We start from the raw sequence: 23,592 nt of genomic DNA on the forward strand, positions 1-23,592 counted from the left end.
ATTAAGTCCAATTTGTTAGTTTTTGTTTTTATTTTCATTACTCTAGGAGGTGGAGCCAAAAAGATATTGCTGTGATTTATGTCAAGGAGTGTTCTGCCTATGTTTTCCTCTAAGAGTTTTATGGTATCTGGTTTTACATTTAGGTCTTTAATCCATTTTGAATTTATTTTTGTGTATGGTGGTAGAGAAGGTTTAAATTTCATTCTTTTACACGTAGCTGTCCAGTTTTCCCAGCACCACTTGTTGAAGAGACTGTCTCTTCTCCATTGTATATTCTTGCCTCCTTTGTCATAGATTAATTGACCATAGGTGCTCAGGTTTATTTCTGGGCTTTCTATCCTGTCCCATTGCTCTCCAGGTCTGTCTTTGTGCCAGTACCATACTGTTTTGCTTACTGTAGCTTTATAGTCAGAGGTCAGGGAACCTGATTCCTCCAGCTCCATTTTTCTTTCTCAAGATCGCTTTGGCTATCTGGGGTCTTTTGTGTTTCCATACAAATTAAAAATTTTTTTGTTCTGTGTATGCAAAAAATACCATTGGTAATTTGATAGGGATTGCATTGAATCTGTAGATTACCTTGTGTAGTATAATCATTTTGACAATATTGATTCTTTCAATCCAAGAATGTGGTATATCCATCTGTTTGTGTCATCTTCAGTTTCTTTCATCAGCATCTTATAGTCATTGGAGTACAGGTCTTTTGCCTCCTTAGATAGGTTTATTCCAAGGTATTTTATTCTTTTTGATGCAATGGTAAATGGAATTGTTTACTTAATTTCTCTTTCTGATCTTTCGTTGTTAGTGAAGATGACTAAAAAGCACTTGAAAATATGCTCAACATAGCTAATTATTAGAGAAATGGAAATCAAAACTACAATGAGGTATTACCTCACACCGGTCAGAATGGCCATCATCAAAAGTCTCCAAACAATAAATGCTGGAGAAGGTGTGGAGAGGAAGGAACCCTCCCACACTGTTGATGGAAATGTAAATTAGTGCAGCCACTATGAAGAACAGTATGGGGATTCCTTAAAACCTAAAAATAGGGTTGCCATATGAGCCAGCAATACCACTCCTAGGCATATATCCGGAGAAAACCATAATTCGAAAAGATACATACACCCCAGTGTTCATTGTAGCACTGTTTACAGTAGCCAAGACATGGAAGCAAGGTAAGTATCCCTTGACAGAGGAATGGATAAAGAAGATGTGGTACATATATACAATGGAATATTACTCAGCCATAAAAAAAGTCTGAAATAATGCCATTTGCAGCAACATGAAAGGACCTAGAGATTATCACACTAAATAAAGTAAGTCAGACAGAGAAAGATAAGTATCATATGATATCACTTATATGTGGAATCTAAAAGAGTGATACAAGTGAACTTTTTTACAACACAGAAACAGACTCACAGACTTAGAAAACAAACTTAGGGTTACTAAAGGGGAAAGGTGCGGGGCGGAGGGATAAACTAGGAGGTTGGGATTAACATATACAGACTACTGTATGTAAAATAGATAATTAACAAGAACTTACTGTATAGCATGGGAAACTCTAATCAATATTCTGTAGTAACCTATATGGGAAAGGATTCTAAAAAAATAGATATATGTGTATGTATAACTGAATCACTTTGCTGTACACTTGAATTGAACACAACATTGTAAATCAACTGTACTCCAATATAAAATAAAGATTAAAAAAAGTAGTTGGAAAAATCAAGTTTGATTCCCTTTTAATCTGGAAACATAGGTATCTTGAAGTAAACATTTAGGGTCTCAATTTTCAAGATAGTTTACAAAAGGAAAGGCTGATTAAATTTGATACAGTTTTTTATATGGACTGTCATATAAATATAGTATATTCCAAAAGTGAAAGGTAATTTACACTTTTTAAAAAGGGCAATGAAAGCAGGATTCTTTTTCTTTTTCTCAGAGTTTAGATCTTTTAAAAACACTTGTTTTTGAGGGGAATTTTTATGCTCCTTGGTGGGTGGGTTGTTTTCGTTTAATATATCCATTTCCTCATTGACTTTTTTTTTTAAACATCTTTATTAGAGTGTTATTGCTCCCATTGACTTTTTACAGAGTAAACTTCTGTACAATAAAAGATCCTTCTTAGCCTCTTCATTTCCCTCACTTATTAATAAGTCTGGGTCTCATTTAATTGATTAATAGAAATTGTAGTCTGGTGTCTCCAGACTAAATTTATTTATCCTTAAATTTATCCTTAATTTATCCTTAAATTATTTATCCTTAAATCTCATAAATTTATCCTTAAATCTCATAAATGATGTAGTTGCATGTTACAGTTTCATTCCTCGATGATTCTAGAGAAATGTATTTTGCATCTATTCTTTAGAAGTAGGGGTTTCCCTGGTGGTGCAATGATTAAGAATATGCCTGCCAATGCAGGGGACACGGGTTCAATCCCTGGTCCTGAAGATCCCACATGCCGCAGAGCAACTAAGCGTGTGCACAACTACTGAGCCTGCACTCTAGAGCCCGCGAGCCACAACTACTGAGCCTGCGTACTGCCACTACTGAAGCCCGTGCGCCTCGAGCCCGTGTTTCGCAACAAGAGAAGCCACCTCAATGAGAAGCTTCCGCACCACAGTGAAGAGTAGCCCTCGCTCGCTGCAACTAGAGAAGGCCTGCTCACAGCAAGGAAGACCCAGTGCAGCCAAAAAATAAATAAATAAATAAATAAATAAATAAATAAATAAAATAGAAGTAATAAAAGTAAGCAAAAAAAGATGTAATATATGTTCAATAGTTTGGGAACATAAAAGGTCAAATTTAAATATAATGTGAGAGCAGTTTCTATCTTCAGTAGTTTTAAAACTTTATTACATACCCGTGTTCTTATAGTGTAAATACGTACCATGCCAGTGGAACTCTATTGTGATCAGGCCCAAATCTTCTTTTTAGGTTTGATCCAGAGCGGTTTGATGATGAATCGGTAATGAAGACTTTCTCCTTGCTTGGATTCTCAGGCACACAGGAATGCCCAGAGCTGAGGTGAGATGATAGAGAAACGAAAAGGAAAGGAAAGATGCTAGACTTTGTACTTATAATTTTGTTTATCACTGTTGATGAGAATGAACAATCTATATAGTTAAAGTATAGTTGTTAATCTTTAGTAACCAGTTGACTTTCTTCCGGACTAGGTTTGCATATATGGTAACCACAGTACTTTTGAGTGTACTGGTGAGGAGACTGCACCTACTTTCTGTGGAGGGACAAGTTATTGAAACTAAGTATGAACTCGTAACATCATCCAAGGAGGAAGCTTGGATCACTGTTTCAAAGAGATATTAAAATTGTATACACTTAACTTTGTTGAGGGAAATGACCATTTAGAAAATATGTATTGAATCCTTTTATAAGCCAAGCATCATTGTATAATATAAACACCTATTAGTACTTCATCATGTAAATTTGAATTTTTGTATATCAGAGTTTCTTAGTGCATTATATACTTTTATACTTATTGCATTATTATAGTGATAATTTTAATGGGAGGACTTCTACTTTTAACTTTTGTTTTATCAGTTTCTATGTCATTGTTTTCATATTCTTAGCCTTAGTTTGATCTCTAAAATTAATATTCTTGAAGAGAAATTATTTTTCACAATAATGTTTTTTAAATATTCATAAAAGAGAAAAATAACTCATTTTCACACTTTTAGTAAATCCTCTTAAAGGGGACTTTACATAAAAAGGAGAAGAAAAAAAGGACTTTATATAATTTTATTTATTGGATTAATATTTTTATTTTCTGAGTATAAATTAGTTTGTGTTTAATCATTGTTATTAGGTTTGAGTAATTCAGTGAATAACATACCTTGTATTTGCTTGTATGCCTTCCCAGACAACAGTGTTTATTTCATGACTTATACATTGCTCATCATTTTGAACAGTTCTGAATCATTTGGAAAATAATACAGTTAGTTCTGAATGTGTTTTGAAGTGGTGTCCTTCCTAAGTAGCAAACTAAGAGTGAGGCTTGTCTGTCCTTTTTTTGCTGGAAATTGTAGTAGCACTCTATTACTCCACTAATCATCATTTGTGTAAAAAAAAATTCCTGAATTTATTTATTATTATGTCATATCCTAACCATAAGAAATGAGAGAGCATTAACTAAAAACTGAAACCAAATTTAAAAGAAAGAAAACAAAGATGGGTCGAAAATAATTGCAAAATATATGACAGAAAGGGATAATATCCATATTACATATAAAGAAGTCAAACAAATTGTTAAGAAAACATACAGTAGATAAATAGACAAAACAGCTTTTATAAGGGGAAACAGCTAATAAACTTTTAGAAAAATGATCAGTCTAACTAGTAAGCAAAGAAATATTGGGGCTTTTTCAAAAATAAGTATCTTTCAAATTTACATTTTAGTACTGGTAACTTTTATATTTAATGCTTTTTTATTGACAGCATTGTATTTTAGTTTGCTTTCTTTGGTTACACTGTTCTTGAAGAACTCTTTTTTTAAAATATGTTTTTTTAAAGATAAAAGGAGATATGAAGGAAGTATGCCAAGTGCTGATAGAGAGGAAAGGAAGAATAGTGATAAATGTTTGCAGATGGGCTTGTTTTTGACACTGCTGAATTTCTCTTGTAATTTTAGTTTCAAGAATGTACCCTAGTTATTAATTGAGTTATTTTATGTTGTGTTTATGGTTATATAGCTAACATTTTAGACCTAGTAATAAGTAGTTAAACATAGAAACTAAGTAACTAGATGCAGCCTTTATTTCGGACAAAAACATTTAATTTATGGAATAATTTAAATTCTGAAACTTTAAGTGAAATGTATTCTTAGTTCCTAGCATCATGTTTCTACAAAGGCATGTTGTTACATTTATTCCCTGTCGCCTATCATATTCTATGGTTTTGCGTATAAAGAGCATCTTCCTTTGTTATCCAAGTACCTTAATTGGTTTGGAAACTGGCACTGGAAGGTTAGAGTAGCCAGTTGATATGTAAACCGAGTGTCAGTAAAATCAGGTGAGATCAGTGGAATTTTAAAGCAAGTGCGACCTGATTAGCCATGATCAAGGCAAAAACAGAACCAGAGTCAGGGTGTTGGCATGTTGCCAGTAAGTGAGACAATGTATAATAATGATGGAATCGAGGAAAATAGAGCATAGAAGAATCAGGTAAATAAGCATATTTTATCCAGAGTTACATAAATAACTTGAAACATTAAAAATAAGTCATTTTTCTAGAGGATTTTTAAAAAATAAAAATTACTGTTAATCATATGTAAAATAAGTTATCCATTCACTGTTGTTCTTACGTGGCCCTCTGTATTTGTCAAATGACCTAAATTTTAGTAGCCTCAGTGTTACTGATGGCTCGTAGCATGGCTCTAGCAGGACTCTTTAAGTTTTATAGCTTTCTGGCTTTTTAAAAACTATTTCTTCACTGATTTTGATCTACATTCTTTTTGATAGTTCAGAAGTTTATTGTTAAAAACATCAACACAACACATTTTTTATGGAATGAAAGGGCTCTTCCACACTTTGTGCTAATAAAATTCAAAACAATTAATTCTGTGCATATGTTTGGGAAAAATGAAAAACTCACATGCTGTTTGGCCCACAAATGTGCAGTTTCATTTTTTTATATAAATAGATTCTATCTTATTTATAGACTATCAAAATTTATTTGTTTTCTTTATATTAAAATAGTGTGTATTTTAAAGACAAAATGCTCTATTTTTTTATTAGAAAATTATATGGGTTTATTGTAGAAAAATCTAGGAAACATAGAAGCACAAAAATAGGAAACTCCATCACCACTATTTGAACTTAACCAGTGTTAAGCTTCTGAGGTGGATCCTCTACACTTTAATCCACATGTAATTTTTACAGACATATTATACACAATGTTCTCTTCATTTAATATGTTATGAACCAGTAGTGTTTTCCACAGCTGGAACATTACTATTCTTCTCACTCAGAATGTAAGCACAGACTTGTCAGTCGTTTTCTCTGCCTCTTTCCCTTCTCAAATATTGTTATTCTTTTCAACTTTAAAAATGGCCTTAGTTCTCCATCTATTCTATCAAAACAGTTATATATTAGTAGAACCAAGTTGCTAAAGTCATAGCATAATCTAGGTGTTACAATGAGCATTTAAGAAATGAAATTACTCCATTATCCTAAGAAAAATCTTCAATATAATTAAGGGATAATTGGGATAGCATAATATATAATATATAATTGGGATAGCATTTCATCTTTTAAGAGGACATTTTAAGAATCTTTGTTGTTGTTTTTGGTCTCTGGGGGAAACAGATTAAAATTCTTCCCTGAAGACATGTTTATTTTTTTCTCCAGACCCATAAAAAGTACTGTTACTCTTTATAAAATGTACCTTTTTTTCACATGCGGTTATGTTGACACATTGAAAACTGCTTAAAAACACATAATTCTACTGAGTGTGTAACAGTGAAGACATGGCCGGTAGAATCAAGGAGTCATTTAGTAGCTGTGAGAAGACAGCTGCGAGAGAAATGGACACTATTTTCAAGGGTGGGTTTTTATATTGTCAACAAGTTGATGCTAACGACCTTATTTTTCTTCTTAGCCAGTCCTATGCCTGTTTCCTGAGTTCCTAAGACCAATGATGAAGGTAGAAGGGGAGGAGTTGGGGGAAGGGAGGCAGTGACAACAAAGCAGTTGCTGTTATTGCAGAAGTCAGAAAATCAGCATGGCCAGAAAGGCTGGATACTGTGTTGCTTTGAGCGTTGTCAGTGATCTGCACTGATAAAAAGGAGTGAGACTGAAACTTGCCAAAGTAGAACAAGGGACTGGAATGAGCATTTGTTACACACCAAATTCTTTATATACTCATCTCATTTAGTCCTTAGAAAGTAATAGTAGGCACAGGTAGGACTAACTAAAATAGTTCTTCATTCCTGCTAGAATAAATACTGTAAATAAAGACAGCAGATACTAGCTAAGAAACAGTAAAAGATCTAAACTTCAGATTATCTTAATAGCTTCAGTGGGGTTTAGTGGGGTTTTGTTCTTATTTAAGAGAGAACCAAGCAATAGTTTCAAATGATGTACAGTTCGTAATAGCTAAAGAAAATGATTAAGAGAGTAATGTAACAGCAGTATTAAAAGAAATCTCAAAGGAAACTAAATATTGCCAACTCAGCTGCCACTTGTACAACTGTTTTAAGTTTTTTCCTGTTCCCACATACGTATATTTTTACCTATTGCAATCAGAACAATTTGATCTACTTTTCATTTAATGCATTTCAGACATTTTCTTTTGTTACTTCAATTTTGTAAGGTCTTATTTTGGGGTGGGAGTAGACTTTTAAAATACAATAGAAATCAATTTCATGTTTGATTTATAGAATTTTATGACACTGAGTGAATGGATAATTGTAAAATTTGAGCTGGGAGCCATTTTGTAAAATATCCAGACAGTAAACAAAAGGCAGGAAATGACATTCCTTCTTCCAGTTGGCTTCCCATTCAGTCAGTTTACAGTTTGGTGGCTGTCTTTCTACAGATTGGGAATGGATCTTGTTATAGCATGGATAAACTGCCAGAAGCAAATAAGTCACAAATAATCCTGTTTGGTAGTTTTTTTAAAATCTACATTTATATACATCTAAAATACTTGCAAATTCTTGTTTTAATTTTTAACACATGATAGTAGAGAATGAAACTTATTTTGTAACTATATTATAAAGTTGTAATGTGCCTGTCTCCAAAAAGGCAATCAGTAAATATTTTTGAATAAATGAATGAAATCTTCATTGAGGTTTTCTCTGCATATAGAATAAAGGAGATTATTGAAGTTACTTAATAGTTGAAAAAGATTTCCAGATAGCCAAACTACCTCTAATGCTAACAGCACTTTGTAATATGCTAAGTACCCCATTGCTGGAAGTATTTAAGATGTTGTATGGACATCTTTCAGTGATGCCTGTATTAGGTGTGAACATAGGTTTATAATAGCCTATAGTTCTACAAAATATCAACCAAAATAGTCGGTAAGCAAGTAGTCCTTTGTTCCTTCTATATCTTATCACTAGGTCATCATTAAAACTAGGAAATGTTTAAGGATCAAAGTTTTTTTATTAGGTTAACAACAGCATTATTTCCCAAAGTGTGTTTCATGGTACCCTATCCTATGAGATACTCTGAGAAAAAGTTTCCTCGATCATATTCATTCTGTTTATATACATATATTCTTTCTCAGAACGAATATTAATATATTGGAAGAACTGAGAAGTTCTACTGTAAGGAAACCTATTTTAACTTGGTGTAACACTGAGTGTTCCAAATGTATTTGATGAAGGTACCCCTTTTTCAAGTTATACCTATTATCCTGAAAAACCAGTGTTTCATGGAGATATAGTGTTCAGTAGATCTATAGATGTCGTGTCCAGAATGATCTACAGACAAAAGGAGTCTAAAGGAACATCTGTCTTAGGTAGTTCTTTAACCTATGCATGGTCCAGAGATTCTCCAGACTAGGAGTGACCATATTAGAACCAAGGCACCTGAATTCCATGTTCTCTCACTCCCTCACCTCCTCCTCTTTTCCCTGTCAGAGGACAGAGCCCTCTTACTCTCCTGACTCTCTCCGTCTCCTGACTTCCATTTCTGTCCAAAGAAATGTGACCCATTTAGTTAGGCAACACTTTTTTATTGGTCACTTAATGTGTGTCAGATCTTATTGCAGACGCTGGGGATATAGCACTGAGCCAAACAGACATGGAATTTACTGTGTTCTCTCTCTTCTGTGCTTCACCCCAGGAGGAAGAACCCCAGTCTCATGTGCCAAAGCTTAACTTTCTGGCACTTGAGCTCTCTAGGTCCTGGGTTTGGAAGCAACTCAAGGACCCTTTAGGTTAGTGGCTGAAAGGGACAAAGGAAGAAACTTGTAGTTGACTACATGACAGAGAACAGAAGGCTTCAGTTACAGGCTGTAGAGGTGCAAGAAGCACAAGGAACCGTTGGGAGTCAAGCCATTATTTTTGTTACTTTAAGTTTATGAGCAAGAGAATTAAACTACGTATCTTATCAAGGAAAACTGTCAACATTGATGCTGAATAGAAATCCTGGAGATTGTTCAGAGTGAGACGAAACAAAGCTAGGAATTGGTTTGACTAGGTTAAAGAGCAATATTGATTGTAGTCATTTGTATGAATTGTTCAATTATACTGCAGCACTAGGTGTGTTCATCTTTCATGATTTGTTGCTATGTTGCAAGGTCAGCAGCTAATAGATAATTGATTTTTAGAGCTTAAAAGGACCTTGTAGAGATTATATGGCTTAGCCTGCTCACAATTTAAAATTTTAGAGGGGGAAATCTAGGGCCTCTGGGAGTAGAAGAGCAACATTATTTGGCTTTCATTTTGGATTTTCTCATAGTCTTCCAAAGATAGGTGCTTAAGTCAATGCTGTTATTATATTCATAGGATTTTGTTAAGCTTCCAAGGAAGTGTAGATTCAAAGGGAATTGGAAAAAATTTGTTTAATATTCTTGATACAGAGTCTTTGAGGGAGATGCAAATGTGTTTTGAATGTTAAATTTACTTAGATTTAAAAATACATATCTTCAAGCGCAGTTGCCATGACAACCTTTCTTAATGTGTGTATAAAATTTATGTCTGTCTCTGAGGTTTTCATCTTTCTCAATACAGGGTTTAATCACAAGAATTGGGCACTGTGGTGTATTTCTATCTAGATGGTGCCCTGTGGGAATTATGTAATTTTGAGAAATGCAAATCAAGCATCAGAGCAGTTCTGTAGCATGGTGATCCCACCAAGGTAAATGTCATCTTGTTCTCTCCATGATCAGAGATTGATCTGGCTTCAAACCCAAGGTGAAATTCTGGATTGAAATAGAACCATGAGTCTGTTCTGAGTTTCTGTTTTTTTCATATTTAGAGGATTTGTAGGAGGTTTGGGAAATTTTGGACTAAATCTCTTGGATAGCCCCCAAACTGATCCAGTCTCCTTGGGATCATCTAAATCTAATCCATAGTATAGGTTGACTCAGAACCACAAGAGACAGCTCTACAATGGCCAGCCATGTGCACAGAGACACCCCAGAGACTCCTTCTAGCCTGAACTCCAATCCAGCAATCCTAGAGAGATACCATTATCAGACCTCTTCACTTACTTTTACCTCACTTCATATGCACTTATCTGTCAGTCTCTCTTTTGCACGTCAGGGGCCAGGAGAAGAATACTAGGATTTTGGACACCCAAAGTTTAGGAAGAAGGAATTCTCATCCTCAATTCTGGAAATATGAATTTATTAAGCAGTGGAATAAGGGGGTAGTCACTGGTACCTTCTGGTAACTATGACTTGAATTTGAGAACTCAACATGGCTGCCTGAGATTTTGAGATGCTTGCTAAAGAGCTATGTTTGTGTTTTATATTTTAGTTCCTCTGTGGTATAGTAAAAAATAATAATAATAAATTTTTTTTTGCAATTTAAGAACCCCTGAAGGTAATTAAGTTGAGATTAGAAGTATGATCTACTAACGTGCTAGCTTTGAATTTACTTTAGTCTTAATAGACTTTGTAAAACTATGTTACATTTAAGAGACTCCACGGATATGTTCTAATCCAATAGCCTTATAAAAGGGGGAAATGAAAGCTGAGAGAACTTATTTTATATGAGAATTTGCCCAGGCTAGCACAATTTTTTTTTCCCCCAAACTTGTTCAGAATGTGATTTCCTTTTGGTTTCATATTATTCTCTAAAGATGAATTTAAAACCAAGGAAAGGCCCCCCTAAGCAAAAAGAACTGCCTAAGTTACTATACTATGCTATTGATAACTGGAAGAAATAGGATAATAGTCTCCTAAAAACAAACACTTGAAAAGAGATGTCCCATCTATGATGGGACATGCTATGATGTTTATAAAGGTTTGGGGGCTTATTTTTATTGTAAGAGGCACAATCAGGGCCAACTACATAATTTGTATGCCCAGTGCAAAATGAAAATATGGGGTCTTAGCTGGGGATGAAGTCAGTCTCCCCCCTTCCCACCGTTGGGTCTGCTCTTTTAACCTATGGTTGATGAGAGACCTCCCTCCCCACCCCACCCCCAAGGGATTGAAGTCTCCATGCTGGGACAATGTTGTTTACCTGGATCAGGGGTAGGCAGAGGAGCCCCGCCCAGTTACCTGGTGAACATGCTGTGGTGTGGCCAGCCCAAAGCAGAGATGACTTCTTCCTTGCCCTGCCTCAAGATGCTGCAGAGCAAACTGCTGGCTAGACTCCAGCCCTCCCCACACCTGCTCCCAGGCCCCCACTGGAGGGTGACGTGGCAGAAAGTGGGCCTCCCTCATCAACTCTCCTCCTGATGCAATCTTACTGCTGCTCTGGGTGGAAGGCAGCAGTGGTAATGGGCAGGGATGGTTAGAGGGAGGCCAGGCAGGGTGCAGGGCACCGGGGAGCAGGAAGCTGGTAACTGAGAACATGCCTAGGGAGGCAGGGAAGTAAACTCTAAGCCCCGGGCGTATACTCCAGGGTCCCATTGGACTTCACTTACAAAATACAAATTCACAAATAAAATTTGAGAATTTCACTGCAGTGCCTTCAAAGTCTTATACCCCAACATAGGGTCCTTCTGAGGTGTGGGCTTCTGTGGGACTGCACTGGTTGCAGCCCATGAAGCTAGCCCTGGACACATCTGGCCTTACACAGCATGGTGCTGTGACTCAGTGGTTTTTGAGGGCTGTACCTCCTGGTTGTATGCTAGTTGTCCTGGCAAATACCCATAAATGTCTTTTTCATGATTTATCATCAAGCGATTTAAAACTCTCTAGGATGTCTTAAAATTATTTACAAAATAGGCAACAAATAGATGCCAAACTTAAAAGCAATTTCATAATACAGATTTTTATTAAAGTTGCAAAAGTGATACAGTACACTATAAGTCTCTTATCTGAAGCCCCATTTCACTGATGGAGCTCTTACTTTCCTGTATTTTAATAATTGCCAAACATTTTCTGCTGGAAGGTAAAATGGGATTTTTCCCTGAAATATCATTATAAAACCCTATGAAATATTTCAGTGATATGAGTCATTCACTTATTCATATGGTTGGACATCTAGATAATAGAAATCTGTGAGAAATATATTATTAATTCCTGTGGAGGAGGAAGGAAGAAATCCTACTGATGTATTTTAAGTGTAGTTAAATTCAGTATTCCTTGCCATTTTAAAATACCAAAGTTATTCTCTTCTGCTCCTTTCTTTCCAAGAGGCTACATAAAATTACTTTGACAAGGAAAATCATGAGTCACTTTTTTTGCTGTTAACCTCTTCTACATTCCATTTCATGAACATAGCAATCGGTGGTCAATGATATTCTTAGCAACCTTGTACTATACAAGTGAGACTTACTACCATATACCATGATGTTTAAGTTAGCAATTTTGTCAAAGTATAACCTCTTTGTTTGCAATATTACTGAAACTGATAAGGAACAGATTGTTATAAAAAAAAGTTAGCAGCTTTGAAAATCATACATGCTGCAGTGAATATTCAGCATACAGGTTCTAATGGTATTAAAGCATAATCAGAAAAACTGGCATATTTCAAACTCTTAGCAATTCATGTTATTAAGTGAAGGTCAATATAGCTGTCAGTAATAAAAACCTAGTTAGTACATTTTGAGGCTTGATGCTCTACAAAACCTTTAACATAATTTAAGACAAAGTGTGAACAAAAGTAGCTAATTTTAGAAATCCAATTTTTGTGAACTGATTGGTGATCTCTCTGCTGTGGGAAAGAATGATCTGTTTTATGCTTTAGCTCTGAAATTCACTGTTTTTGTGGGGGAGGGATATGTAAAACCAATTTTAGTAGAAACTTAAAGAACTGAGGACTTTTTATTTTCAAAACCATATGCCTTTCAAGATAAATTATCTACCCCATTGGTTATGTCTATACACAGAGATACGTTGTCATGAAGAATTTCAGGTTTATATTGTCCACTCTCATGGTTTGATGGAAAAACCTTTTTCCTCTTTTCACTTTTCACGGGAAAGGGAGCTATTTTATTGTCTCTTACAGGAAACTATTATAGATTCTAAATATTTAAATACAATCCTTCCAGGTTGTATCTTGGGTATATGTTATTTTCTCTCCTTTCAAGAGTAATTTCTTCTTGAAAAATGCTTTTTATTGGGTATTGGTTAGTATGAGGGGATTATTGTTGATTTTGTTAGATGTGCAACAATATTGTGGTTATGTGGCAAAATATCCTTGTTTTTTAGAGATATATAATAAAGTATTTAGGGGTTAAATGTCATGATTATTGTAATTTTCTTTAAAATTCTGTATCATAAGAATAATATAAGGTAAAATAGAAGCCATTGTTGCATCTAATCAGTGGATGTTTGTGTATTCATTACACCATTCTCCGTACTGTATGTTTGTAATTTCCATAATAAAGAGACAAAAAAATGACTTTCAATAAAAATGAAAAAAATATGTATGAGACTTGTGGACTCCTGACTTCCTGAAAATGGGAGGGGATTTTTTTTCTTACAGACTAATTTTGGAGGATTCTTTGTATTCTTTCCAGTCATTTTAAACTTATTTCTTAAAATGTGTATTCATACAGCTATAAAGCATGGAATGCTCTATTGCACAGTAAAGCTTTTTTTTTAGTAGTTTGGTACATTTTTAACCATTAAATAAGTATCCCTAAAATTGAGACCAAGGTTTATATCACTAAAACTGAAACCAAAGTTTCAGATGATAAAGTGTGCCTAAAAATATAAGGCTTAGATCCCAGTCATTTATCTTCTGATCACATACAGAAAATTTGTTTCAAAAATTTAATATATACACATTATATGCACTTGGTATTAAAATTTCCTGGTAGTCTTAAATTTGATTAAAACCCCAAAATGTGTATGAAAATATTAATCACTGATAATTATTTTTCTTGTTTGGGGTAAGAATAGGAACTAAGTTAACCATGTCATTGCTTGAGTAAAACACTCTGTTTGCATTTCTCCTGATTACTACTGTGTAATATCTCAAACAGGGAACTTAACTGCTTAAAAGGAATTCTTTTAAATTTCATTGAAATATATATTCATTCGTTGAACTGTGTATGTACATATGTATCCAACTTGGTATTGCCTGATAAAATCATATAGCAGCCAGAAAACTAGTTTTGAGATCCTCAAGGTAAAGAAAACAGTCCCAAGTATCTTCATGAAGAAGGATGACATTCTTATAGTTTCTTATTTAATAGTTTCCAAGCATTTAATGTAAAACCAGGAAAAGGGATAAATATTACAGAAAGTGCCGTGTGGAAATGAAACACATGGTATTCTTTAGGTGCCATAGATATTATTCTCTAATAAATTTTTTAAATGTATGAGAAAATACAGTAATATTAACTACTAATTAATACTCAATGTTAAGGATTTTAAACCTGATAGGTTGATGTCATTTAAAAGAGAGACTGAAAATTTGGAGGCAAAGAGTTAATGATGAAAATAATGTGTTTTTTTTTTTTTTGTATTCTTTTTGGTGATAGCTCTTCGGACAGGTGTGAGGTGATGTCTCCTTTCCCTGATGATTAGTGATGTTGAGCATCTTTTTTTCCTTTTTTTAATGTTTATTTATTTATTTTGGCTGTGCCAGGTCTTAGCACACAGGATCTTTAGTTGCAGCATGCGGACTTCTTAGTTGCATCATGTGGTCTTATTGCGGTATGCACGTGGGATCTAGTTCCCCGACCAGGGATGGAACCCAGGCCCCCTGCATTGGGAGCATGGAGTCTTACCCACTGGACCACCAGGGAAGTCCCTGAAAACAATGTTTATGATGAATTATCATGTCAGTGTGTGCAGGAAGAGTCTGGGCAGAAAGTCTGAAGTGAATCGGTATGTCTTCTAGGTATCATAAGACAAGCAATGTAAACAATTCAGTTAAGCAACATTTATTTCTTTAGAGCCCATAATATTAGGCAATATATGCTTTACCTTAATTTCCTCATTTAAGTATAGAGTTGCTAGGATGAGATACATCAGGGGAATTCCACAGTATCTTTATTTCAGCCGAAGAATTTGACACTTTCTCACCAGTCATGTGACTATGATGATGAAATACTGGATAAATGTGAATCCTTTAAGGTACAGTCACAAGTGGCCCAGTTTAAGGCATACTGAGAATGGCTCTGACCAACTAAGTGAGTCTTCCAGGGCCAAGCCGTTAGGCCCTCTTCTTGGCCTTGAATTCTTCAACATTCTTATTGAAAGCTATAATGAACCCCAAAGTCTTGCTTATCAAATCAGTAGATGATGTGAAGCAAGATAATTTATTTCAGGAGATGGTAATGAGGGTTTAAATCTGGGAAAAAGCCAAGGCATAATTTGGAAATAAATATAAGGACCTGCAATTAGATTAAAAAAAAAATCAACTGCACTTGGCATGACTGGGTTAATATGTAAAAAATCTGTGACTTTTTAATGCTTACTTTGAATCAAACTGATGATAAAATTGCTTTAAAAATGTCATCTTGGGATGCATTAATAAAAGTATTCTCTCTGATTTGGGGAGATAATAGCCTCACCGGACTCTTATAAACTAATCCATGCTCATTTTAGAGGAATTAAGATGCGCAAAACCAAAAAACCCTACAATCCTTCCACTCAGATAATATATATGCACACACGATGCATGTACTTTGTATAGATTTTGTAGTTGTCTTCTTTTTTGCTGAAATGTTCTTGGTGGCAGCAGAAGTGTGTATCTATGTCCTTCAATTCTTAGATTCTGCCGAATATTAAAAGGTCTTCTCTCGGCAAAGAGTCCCACTTAGACCTTCAGAGCCAGAAGGACAGTTTCATTGGCACCACCTGGGACCTTGTTAGAACTATTAAGTGGGGCAGACCAACTGAATCAGAAAGTGTGGGGCTGGGGCCTAGCGATCCTGCGGTTCAACAAGCCCTGCAGGTGATTCCAATCCACTCAGAAGTTTAAGAACTGACCTGAGTTTAACCCTTTGATTTTTCAGATAAGGAAGCTACGATCCAAAGAAGTCGCATATTAATTTGAGAAAGTGCCTACTAGAATCTTCACGCAGTGATACCTAGGATGAAGAATCATCCCTCTGGGGAGAACTGTTTATTGGGCTAATTGCTAAGCAGTATTTGAAAGAATGCTAGGTGGAAACAAGTAATGGGGGAAGAGTCTGTTTAGCATTTAACTTACCCTGGTGGACTTAACACAGTTCCAACAGTAGCCTTTGATTCATTGAACTTTAGTCGGAAAGAAAAGTTTGCTTGATCTAATATGTTAATCCCTGAAGCATGTTTATGGGCCATTTAAGTAACTACTCCATTCCATCACTAAAGCTAATGAATCTCTAGAGTGTGACCTTGCAGCTTTCATTTTAAAGAGCTCTTCACACTTAAGTTTGAGAACCACTAATACAGAAGATGTTTAAAGTGGTTAAGAACAAAACTAGCTGGACTGGAACAACATTTTCAGTAACCTTTAATTTGGGTTCCACAGAGAAAACACAATTTGCTAATGTGCATATAATAAAGCTAATATAACATCATCAGAGATTGCTCCAGAAATGTGTAATGGTAAGGCATTAAAGTGATTTTTTGAGAAAGTATAATATAGTTTCCTCATAATCTGGGAAGAAAAAAATGGGGGGGGGGAATCACTGTAGGAGGGCCAACAGATCACAAATACAAGAGTTGAAATAATGAATCTTGCTCTAAACTGCAAATGTAGTCAACCTTGACTTTCCACAGTACAAATAAAGGTCATGGACTTTATAATATCTCAGCAGTTGTCACGAATTTTAGTTTTCTAAGATTGCATTGTGTGTAGTAGTCAGATTTAGGAAAAAAGGATATAGTATCTAAGGAATAACAGAATAATAACTGCAAGATCAAAATGATCTACCTTGAATTTTTGTGTCATTTATCGTTTCCCGAGGTGCTTTAAACTTTTATTTTATCCATGTAACAGCCCTGTGAGGAATGAAAGTACCAGCAAAACCGTTTTCGAAACTTTAAACACGGAACAGACGAAGAAAAAAGTGAAGTTGACAGACTCAGAGAAATGACAGAAAAGGTGGTCACTGAGGAAGCGTAGCAAAGAGAGGGGCAAGCGCAAAAAGCTGAAGTCCGGAGGATGGTCAAAGGAGAACAGAACAGAGGCTAACCTGGCTGGGGGAAACGGTGTCAATGGGCAAACAGGTGCAAAAAAGGCCAAGGACAGGAAATTTGGGATTAGGAAATTGAAATTTATCTGTACCAGAGAGGATGGATGAGGTCAAAGATGAAGTGAAAAGTGGGGCGGCACTTAAAGCTGCATGTTAGTTTAGTGGGCTGATGTTATCCCTCAGGCCCATGACCATGGGGTTGGGCCCCAGGTTGAGGATAACACCGAGGGGAGTCGCTGAAGACGCGGGCCAAAAGACGGCGGAGCCGGGTGGGCGTTCACGCCGGACTAACAAAGACAGCCCGGGGCGCTTCTCCAGCCACGCAACCTGCGGGGGCCGAAGGGTTAACCGCGCGCGCTACTCCCGCGCGCATCCCGGCCCCCACTCCCGCGGTCGCTAGGAGACGCCGGAAGTGGGGGAGGGGCGGGCGGCGCGACCAAGGGTGGGAATCTTTTTCGGGCTCCCGGAGGCGGAGGGAGGCGAGCGCGCGTGCGCGCGCCGTGCCGGCCGTCGCCGCGGTGACCGTCCTCGGAGTCCGTCGGCTCGCGCCCCGCCCCCGTTCCTGCTGCCCCCTCCCCTGTCGCTGGCGGGGAGTGTTTCTCGCTCCTCCCGGTTGCTGCCGCCGTCGCCGCCGCTCCTCCTCTCCCAGTCTTGGGTTTCCCTGGCGCTACTGCCGCCACTGCCTCTGCGGTCTGTATGAGGAGGAGGAGGATGTGAAGATGGCGGAGCTGCAGATGCTGCTGGAGGAGGAAATCCCGGGGGGCCGCCGGGCCCTCTTCGACAGTTACACGAATCTGGAACGGGTGGCCGATTACTGCGAGAACAACTACATCCAGGTGCGACGCATCTCCCGGCCTGGGCGCGTCGGGCCTCGGGGTGGTGAGGGCGCGTGGGGGACCCCCGGCCGGGGGCCGCGCGCCTGGGGGCGTAGGGCGCGTGGGGTCGAGGCCGCGGCGGGGATACAGTCCAGCTGACCCCCATGTAGCGGGGGGAGGAGCATGGTGGGAGCTGGGGTTGGGGAATGGGTGAGAATTCTCCGGTTGGAGGAAATTGTAGCTTTAAAACATTTAAAAAAGCCATGAATCAGCCCTCGGTGCGGGTGTGGTGTGTGCGTGTGTGTGTGTGTGTGGTGTGCGGTGTGGTGTGTGTGGGTGTGTGGTGTGTGGTGTGGTGTGTGTGGGTGTGTGGTGTGGTGTGGTGTGTGTGTGTGTGTGTGTGTGTGTGTGTGTGTGTGGTGTCCCCCGCCTCGCTTCTTCCCTCGGCCGCCTCCGCACTCGGTGCCAGTCAATTTTCGGGATGGCGGAGGAGGCGGAGAGTGGCATTTTCTATTTGACAGAATCTTGCTCCCCCATATGGCAAGGGTGTGGGGGGATTGATGGGTCACCCCCATCCCCCAAGCTCTGGAGGATTTTTAAGGGGTTATATTGCTGCAGAGTAAACTGTCTCAGCTTTCTATTCATTTGAATGCATCAAAAGATCGGCTTTTGGTTTTTTGCTTGTTTTTAGGTTCTAACTGGGGATACAGTATAAGAGTAAGCTGTCCCTTGTTGGAAGTTAATGCCATTTTTCTCCCTATAGAGAGTGAGAAGCTGCATGATAATGAAATCTTCCGTCCCGCCACCTCCCTTCAATCCCATTAGAATAGGTAATTTGTCTTCGGGGAAAAAATTGGGGATTATTTTTCAGAGAGAATTAGGAAATGATCCTCATGGTTTAGTTTTTCCTGGGATGATTGGTTTGGCACAGGGACTCAGTGGTAGCGCTGTATGTATGTGTATGGAGGTGGGGGATATTGGGTGAGATGAAATCCAGCTGCTCCTGGAAGAAGCAAAAGACTGTGGATTAAAAAAAATTCCTCTTTAAAAATTATATGAAAGGATAGTTTAAAACGCACGGTTTGCAAAGTTAGTATCTTTTGTTTTCTTTATAGCTTATTCTGAATCACAGGTTCTACCTCCATTTTTTCCCTTCCCATTTAAATTCTCTTGGGATGAAGGTGGAAATGGAAGAAATAAGTTAAATTGTTCCTTCACTATGGTCTTTTTTTCCTGTTCCCACCTCCATCTCTCCAGGCATCCTTCTTAACATCGGCTGTATTGGGAAGCATTCTCAAGTCTTGGTTTAAACCAAAAAAAATAGGTGTTAAAATTTACAGGTTCATAAATTTTGTAAGGACCACATGGTTGATCAAGGATAGTATTGTGAGATTTTGCTTGATTAGACATATCCTGAACTCTGTATTTTCTTGTAGGGAATATTTGTATTGGAGAATAAATCAGACATAACCCAAGGCTTTTCCCTCCAAAGAGGCAGTTGAAAGTATGGCTAGTAGGAAAAGAAAGAATGTGACTTGGGTCAAAGATTCATACAAAAAGTACAATTGTCCATATTCATCAGGTGCTTTGCTGATACTGAGTGTGGTAGGAGAGATTCAAAGGTTAAAATGCTCAGTTTTTCACTAAATACATTTGAAAGTCTATATAGCCTGGCACTGTGTCAAGTGTTGATGATTCATACCTAGTGTCCACAGAATCTCATAGTGTAGTTAGTAGGAGAGGCTGATCTGTGAGCAAATGAATACCATGTAGTGTGTCAGTTTATACTCTTAATGGGCTGCAGGTGGGAAGAAGGAAGAAGCTATGCTGTCCTCACTCTGGGAATTCACAGTCTCTAGGAGAGGCAAATTAAAAGGACTGAAGTTGTTATTACAATCCCTTGTGCAACATATGAGAAAGAGTTACAGGTCAGAAGAGAAATTGAGGGTGGAAAACTGATTGGGTTGTGGTTATCACCACTAAATTAAAAGAAAAAGAAACAGATTTCTCTCTCTTTGGAAGATAATTTTTTTTTATTTATTTTTTATTTTTTTAACATCTTTATTGGGGTATAATTGCTTTACAATGGTGTGTTAGTTTCTGCTTTATAACAAAGTGAATCAGTTATACATATACATATGTTCCCATATCTCTTCCCTCTTGCGTCTCCCTCCCTCCCACCCTCCGTATCCCACCCCTCCTGGAAGATAATTTTTATTGTAATGTGAAGGTATAGTTCCTCTTATATTACAGTTGTTACATAAAGGTAAAAGTACCTGAATTAATAAAGCTGAGAGAGTAAAGGGATCAACAACTGTCATCTTTTTATATATTTTATACATTTATTCCAGTTCAAGAGAGAAGAATGTTACTGCCATTATTTGTCTTAGCAATGGGACTCAGAATTTAATGGGATGGTATTTTAAAATTCAAAGTATAAATACTGGTTAATAGAAATGGACTTGGGTTTTAAAATATCTTATTTCTTCAACTTAGCATCTAAAATAAACTTTACACTTTTACCTCTTAGATTATCATCTGTGTTAAGATCCAGTGGGGATATTGTTGGGGATCTCTCCCCAGATGACAACTCTTACATGATTTGTTTGTGGTAAAGTTGATAAATAGAAGATGGTGATAGTGGATTTGTGCTGACCCAGCTGCTCATTTGCCTGGCTCTTCTTGGTGACCAGCAAACTGACCAGCAGGAGTTTCGATGCTGCCTGTGACCCTGCTATAGATGAAAGTGATTTGGTGGGATCGGTGATCAAATGGTCAATCTAGCCTTATTATAGCATCATGTCCTAACCATTAGCTCAAGTTAACTCACCCAACACTCATTTTATTTTGTGGAAATATAATTTTTGCCGGTAAAGCAGAAAAAAGGCAAATCTACTGATCATAAGTAACAAATGATAAGGTTCTTTGCTCAGTGTCCTTAAATAGCTGGTTTTATGCATTGGAATATTAAAAAAATAAGGTAAATAAGAATATTCTAAATGTGGATTATATTTAGTGTGAAGATTGAGGAAAGGAAGGAAAATGGTGTGCTGTCCTTCTGAAAACAAACATACTGTGTTTAAATTATTTCTATCATGAAAATGTCCTTCAGAAATGTTATCTGTTGGCATTAGGAGTGATCAGATAGTACCTGTATTAACACACACACACAATCTACAGGTACAGCAGAGTTGTAAGTAGTAGTTTTCCAGGTTAATAATGCAGTTAACATTAGAAATTTAAAAATCATCTTTAGTAAAAAGTTAGATGATTCTGTTTTATTTCAACCTCTAGAAAAAGTGATAGTCAAAATATTTTTTCTAAAATGTGATGATAAAAAGTGATAACTACAGTTTCCTGTTTCCCCGATTGATTTTCTTTCCTGTAAAAAGGATTAAAGTTATTGTTAAGGACTTTTTCGAGATAAATGTAAGACCTGTGTTTTTTTCTCTTCATTTATAAATATAAACATTGATTCCTAATCTAGGAAATGTCCAGAAACTTTAAAACATTTTTGATTAACTTGGAATCTACATATTTACATATGGAGAATTTTATAATAACATGGGTTGCTTTAATGCTTTGGTGGATGAAGTAAGATTATATTTGTTACTTTCCTAAAGTAAGTCTGAAAAGCCAACTTATTCATATTTATATTTTTCCTTTTCTTAGATAAAAGAAAGTTATTCCTTTTTGTGAGTGTTAATTCACATAGATACATAATAAAATCCCGTAGTCCACTGTTTGGATTAAGAACAAAGTCATCCAGTAAAATGGCTTTGCTCAGAAGAACAGAAATTAAGAATTTACCTTAATGTTTTGATAAATGCTGGAGAGGGTGTAGAGAAGAGGGAACCCTCTTGCACTGCTGGTGGGAATGTAAATTGATACAGCCACTATGGAGAACAGTATGGAGGGTCCTTAAAAAACTAAAAATAGAACTAGCATATGACCCAGCAGTCCTACTACTAGGCATATACCCTGAGCAAACCATAATTCAAAAAGAGTCATGTACCACAATGTTGACTGCAGCACTATTTACAATAGCCAGGCCATGGAAGCAACCTAAGTGTCCGTCAACAGATGAATGGATAAAGAAGGTGTGGCACGTATATACAATGGAATATTACTCAGCCATAAAAAAAACGAAATTGAGTTATTTGTAGTGAGGTGGATGGACCTAGAGTCTGTCATACAGAGTGAAGTAAGTCAGAGAAAAACAAATACCGAATGCTAACACATAATATATGGAATCTAAAAAAAAAAAAGGTCTGAAGAACCTAGGGGCAGGACAGGAATAAAGACGCAGACGTAGAGAATGGACTTGAGGACATGGGGAGAGGGAAGGGTAAGCTGTGACAAAGTGAGAGAGTGGCATGGACATATATACACTACCAAATGTAAAATAGCTAGCTAGTGGGAAGCAGCTGCATAGCACGGGGAGATCACCTCGGTTCTTTGACTATCTAGAGGAGTGGGATAGGGATGGTGGGAGGGAGATGCAAGAGGGAGGGGATATGTGGGTATATGTATACATATAGCTGATTCACTTTGTTATACGGCAGAAACTAACACAACATTGTAAAGCAATTATACCCCATAAAGATGTTAAAAAAAAAAGAATTTACCTTAATGTTTTCTCTGAAATCTTTCTTTTGAATAATGGGAAAGATGTCATTAATAGCTTTCCTTTTTTCTCATTATCAGCAAGGATACTCTCAGAATTCATTAAAAATTGCAGGAAGGGTTTATAAGGGCATAACAGAATCATGGCTTACTAGTCAGTTTCATTAAAAAGTAGTTACTAAAATGATATAAAGATTGCACATTCCTAATAAAAACCATTAAAATGCATGCTTATTGTTGAAAAATTATTAGAAAATACAAATAAATATTAAGGAACAAACTTAAAATTGCCTAGTCATTTTGAATATACATCTGGTATTTGTACTTTTAAATCTTTTTGACATGTACATCTACGTATCATATATTTTAAAAATATTATGTTCATGTTCTATATTACTTTTATACCTTGCTTTAAAAAGAGACACTTAGTGGTGGTAATCTTTGCTTTTTATCATGGTCATAGAGTATACAGAAAGGAGGTTTGTATTTATGTGTTTAACTTCTGTTTGTTCTCACAAATAGAATAATGTTAAAAGTACCTAGAATGAAGAAGGAGAAAGTAGAAATTTGAGGACTGATGTTTGAATCCTTCCCTGTAACTTTTGTCTTTTACCTCCACAGAGAGGAGTGAACCATGCAAGTGAACATCAGGCTGAATTAGGGAGATTGAATTTCCGTAGATGGAGGTGATTTAACACATCAGAATTTTTTTTAATTTTATTTTTTTTAATGCAGCAGGTTCTTATTAGTTATCTGTTTTATACATATTAGTGTATAAATGTCAATCCCAATCTCCCAGTTCATCCCACCCCCACCCCCCCACTTTCCCCCCTGGGGTCCATATGTTTGTTTTCTACATCTGTGTCTCCATTTTTGCCTTGCAAACCGGTTCATTTGTACCATTTTTCTAGATTCCACATATATGC

At 36.8% G+C, this 23,592-nt stretch overlaps 2 protein-coding genes across 13 annotated transcripts in view; both read left to right on the forward strand.

The window, feature by feature from the left end:
• CYP20A1 (cytochrome P450 family 20 subfamily A member 1) overlaps positions 1-13,481 on the forward strand; it is a 77,569-nt gene extending 64,088 nt beyond the window's left edge. Inside the window, exons 12-13 of the mRNA XM_079925403.1 lie at positions 2,935-3,024; positions 3,174-13,481. Coding sequence (XP_079781529.1) covers positions 2,935-3,024; positions 3,174-3,324 — 241 coding nt within the window. The 3' untranslated portion in view covers positions 3,325-13,481. The remainder of the gene's footprint in view (positions 1-2,934; positions 3,025-3,173) is intronic.
• A 4,063-nt stretch (positions 13,482-17,544) lies between these two features.
• The window catches only part of ABI2 (abl interactor 2), a 103,368-nt gene continuing 97,320 nt past the window's right edge, over positions 17,545-23,592 (forward strand). For 5 of the 12 annotated variants that reach the window (XM_079923686.1, XM_079923688.1, XM_079923695.1 and 2 more), the window contains exon 1: positions 17,547-18,061. In XM_079923686.1, the coding sequence (XP_079779812.1) occupies positions 17,945-18,061 (117 nt within the window). In that variant the 5' untranslated portion in view covers positions 17,547-17,944. Of the gene's footprint in view, positions 18,062-23,326; positions 23,353-23,592 lie in introns of those variants that run through there. The other 7 variants (XM_079923683.1, XM_079923689.1, XM_079923687.1 and 4 more) reach the window with 5 other exon arrangements.

The sequence above is a fragment of the Stenella coeruleoalba genome (assembly GCF_951394435.1).
Source record: "Stenella coeruleoalba genome assembly, chromosome: 6".
NCBI classification, from domain to species: Eukaryota; Metazoa; Chordata; class Mammalia; order Artiodactyla; family Delphinidae; genus Stenella; species Stenella coeruleoalba.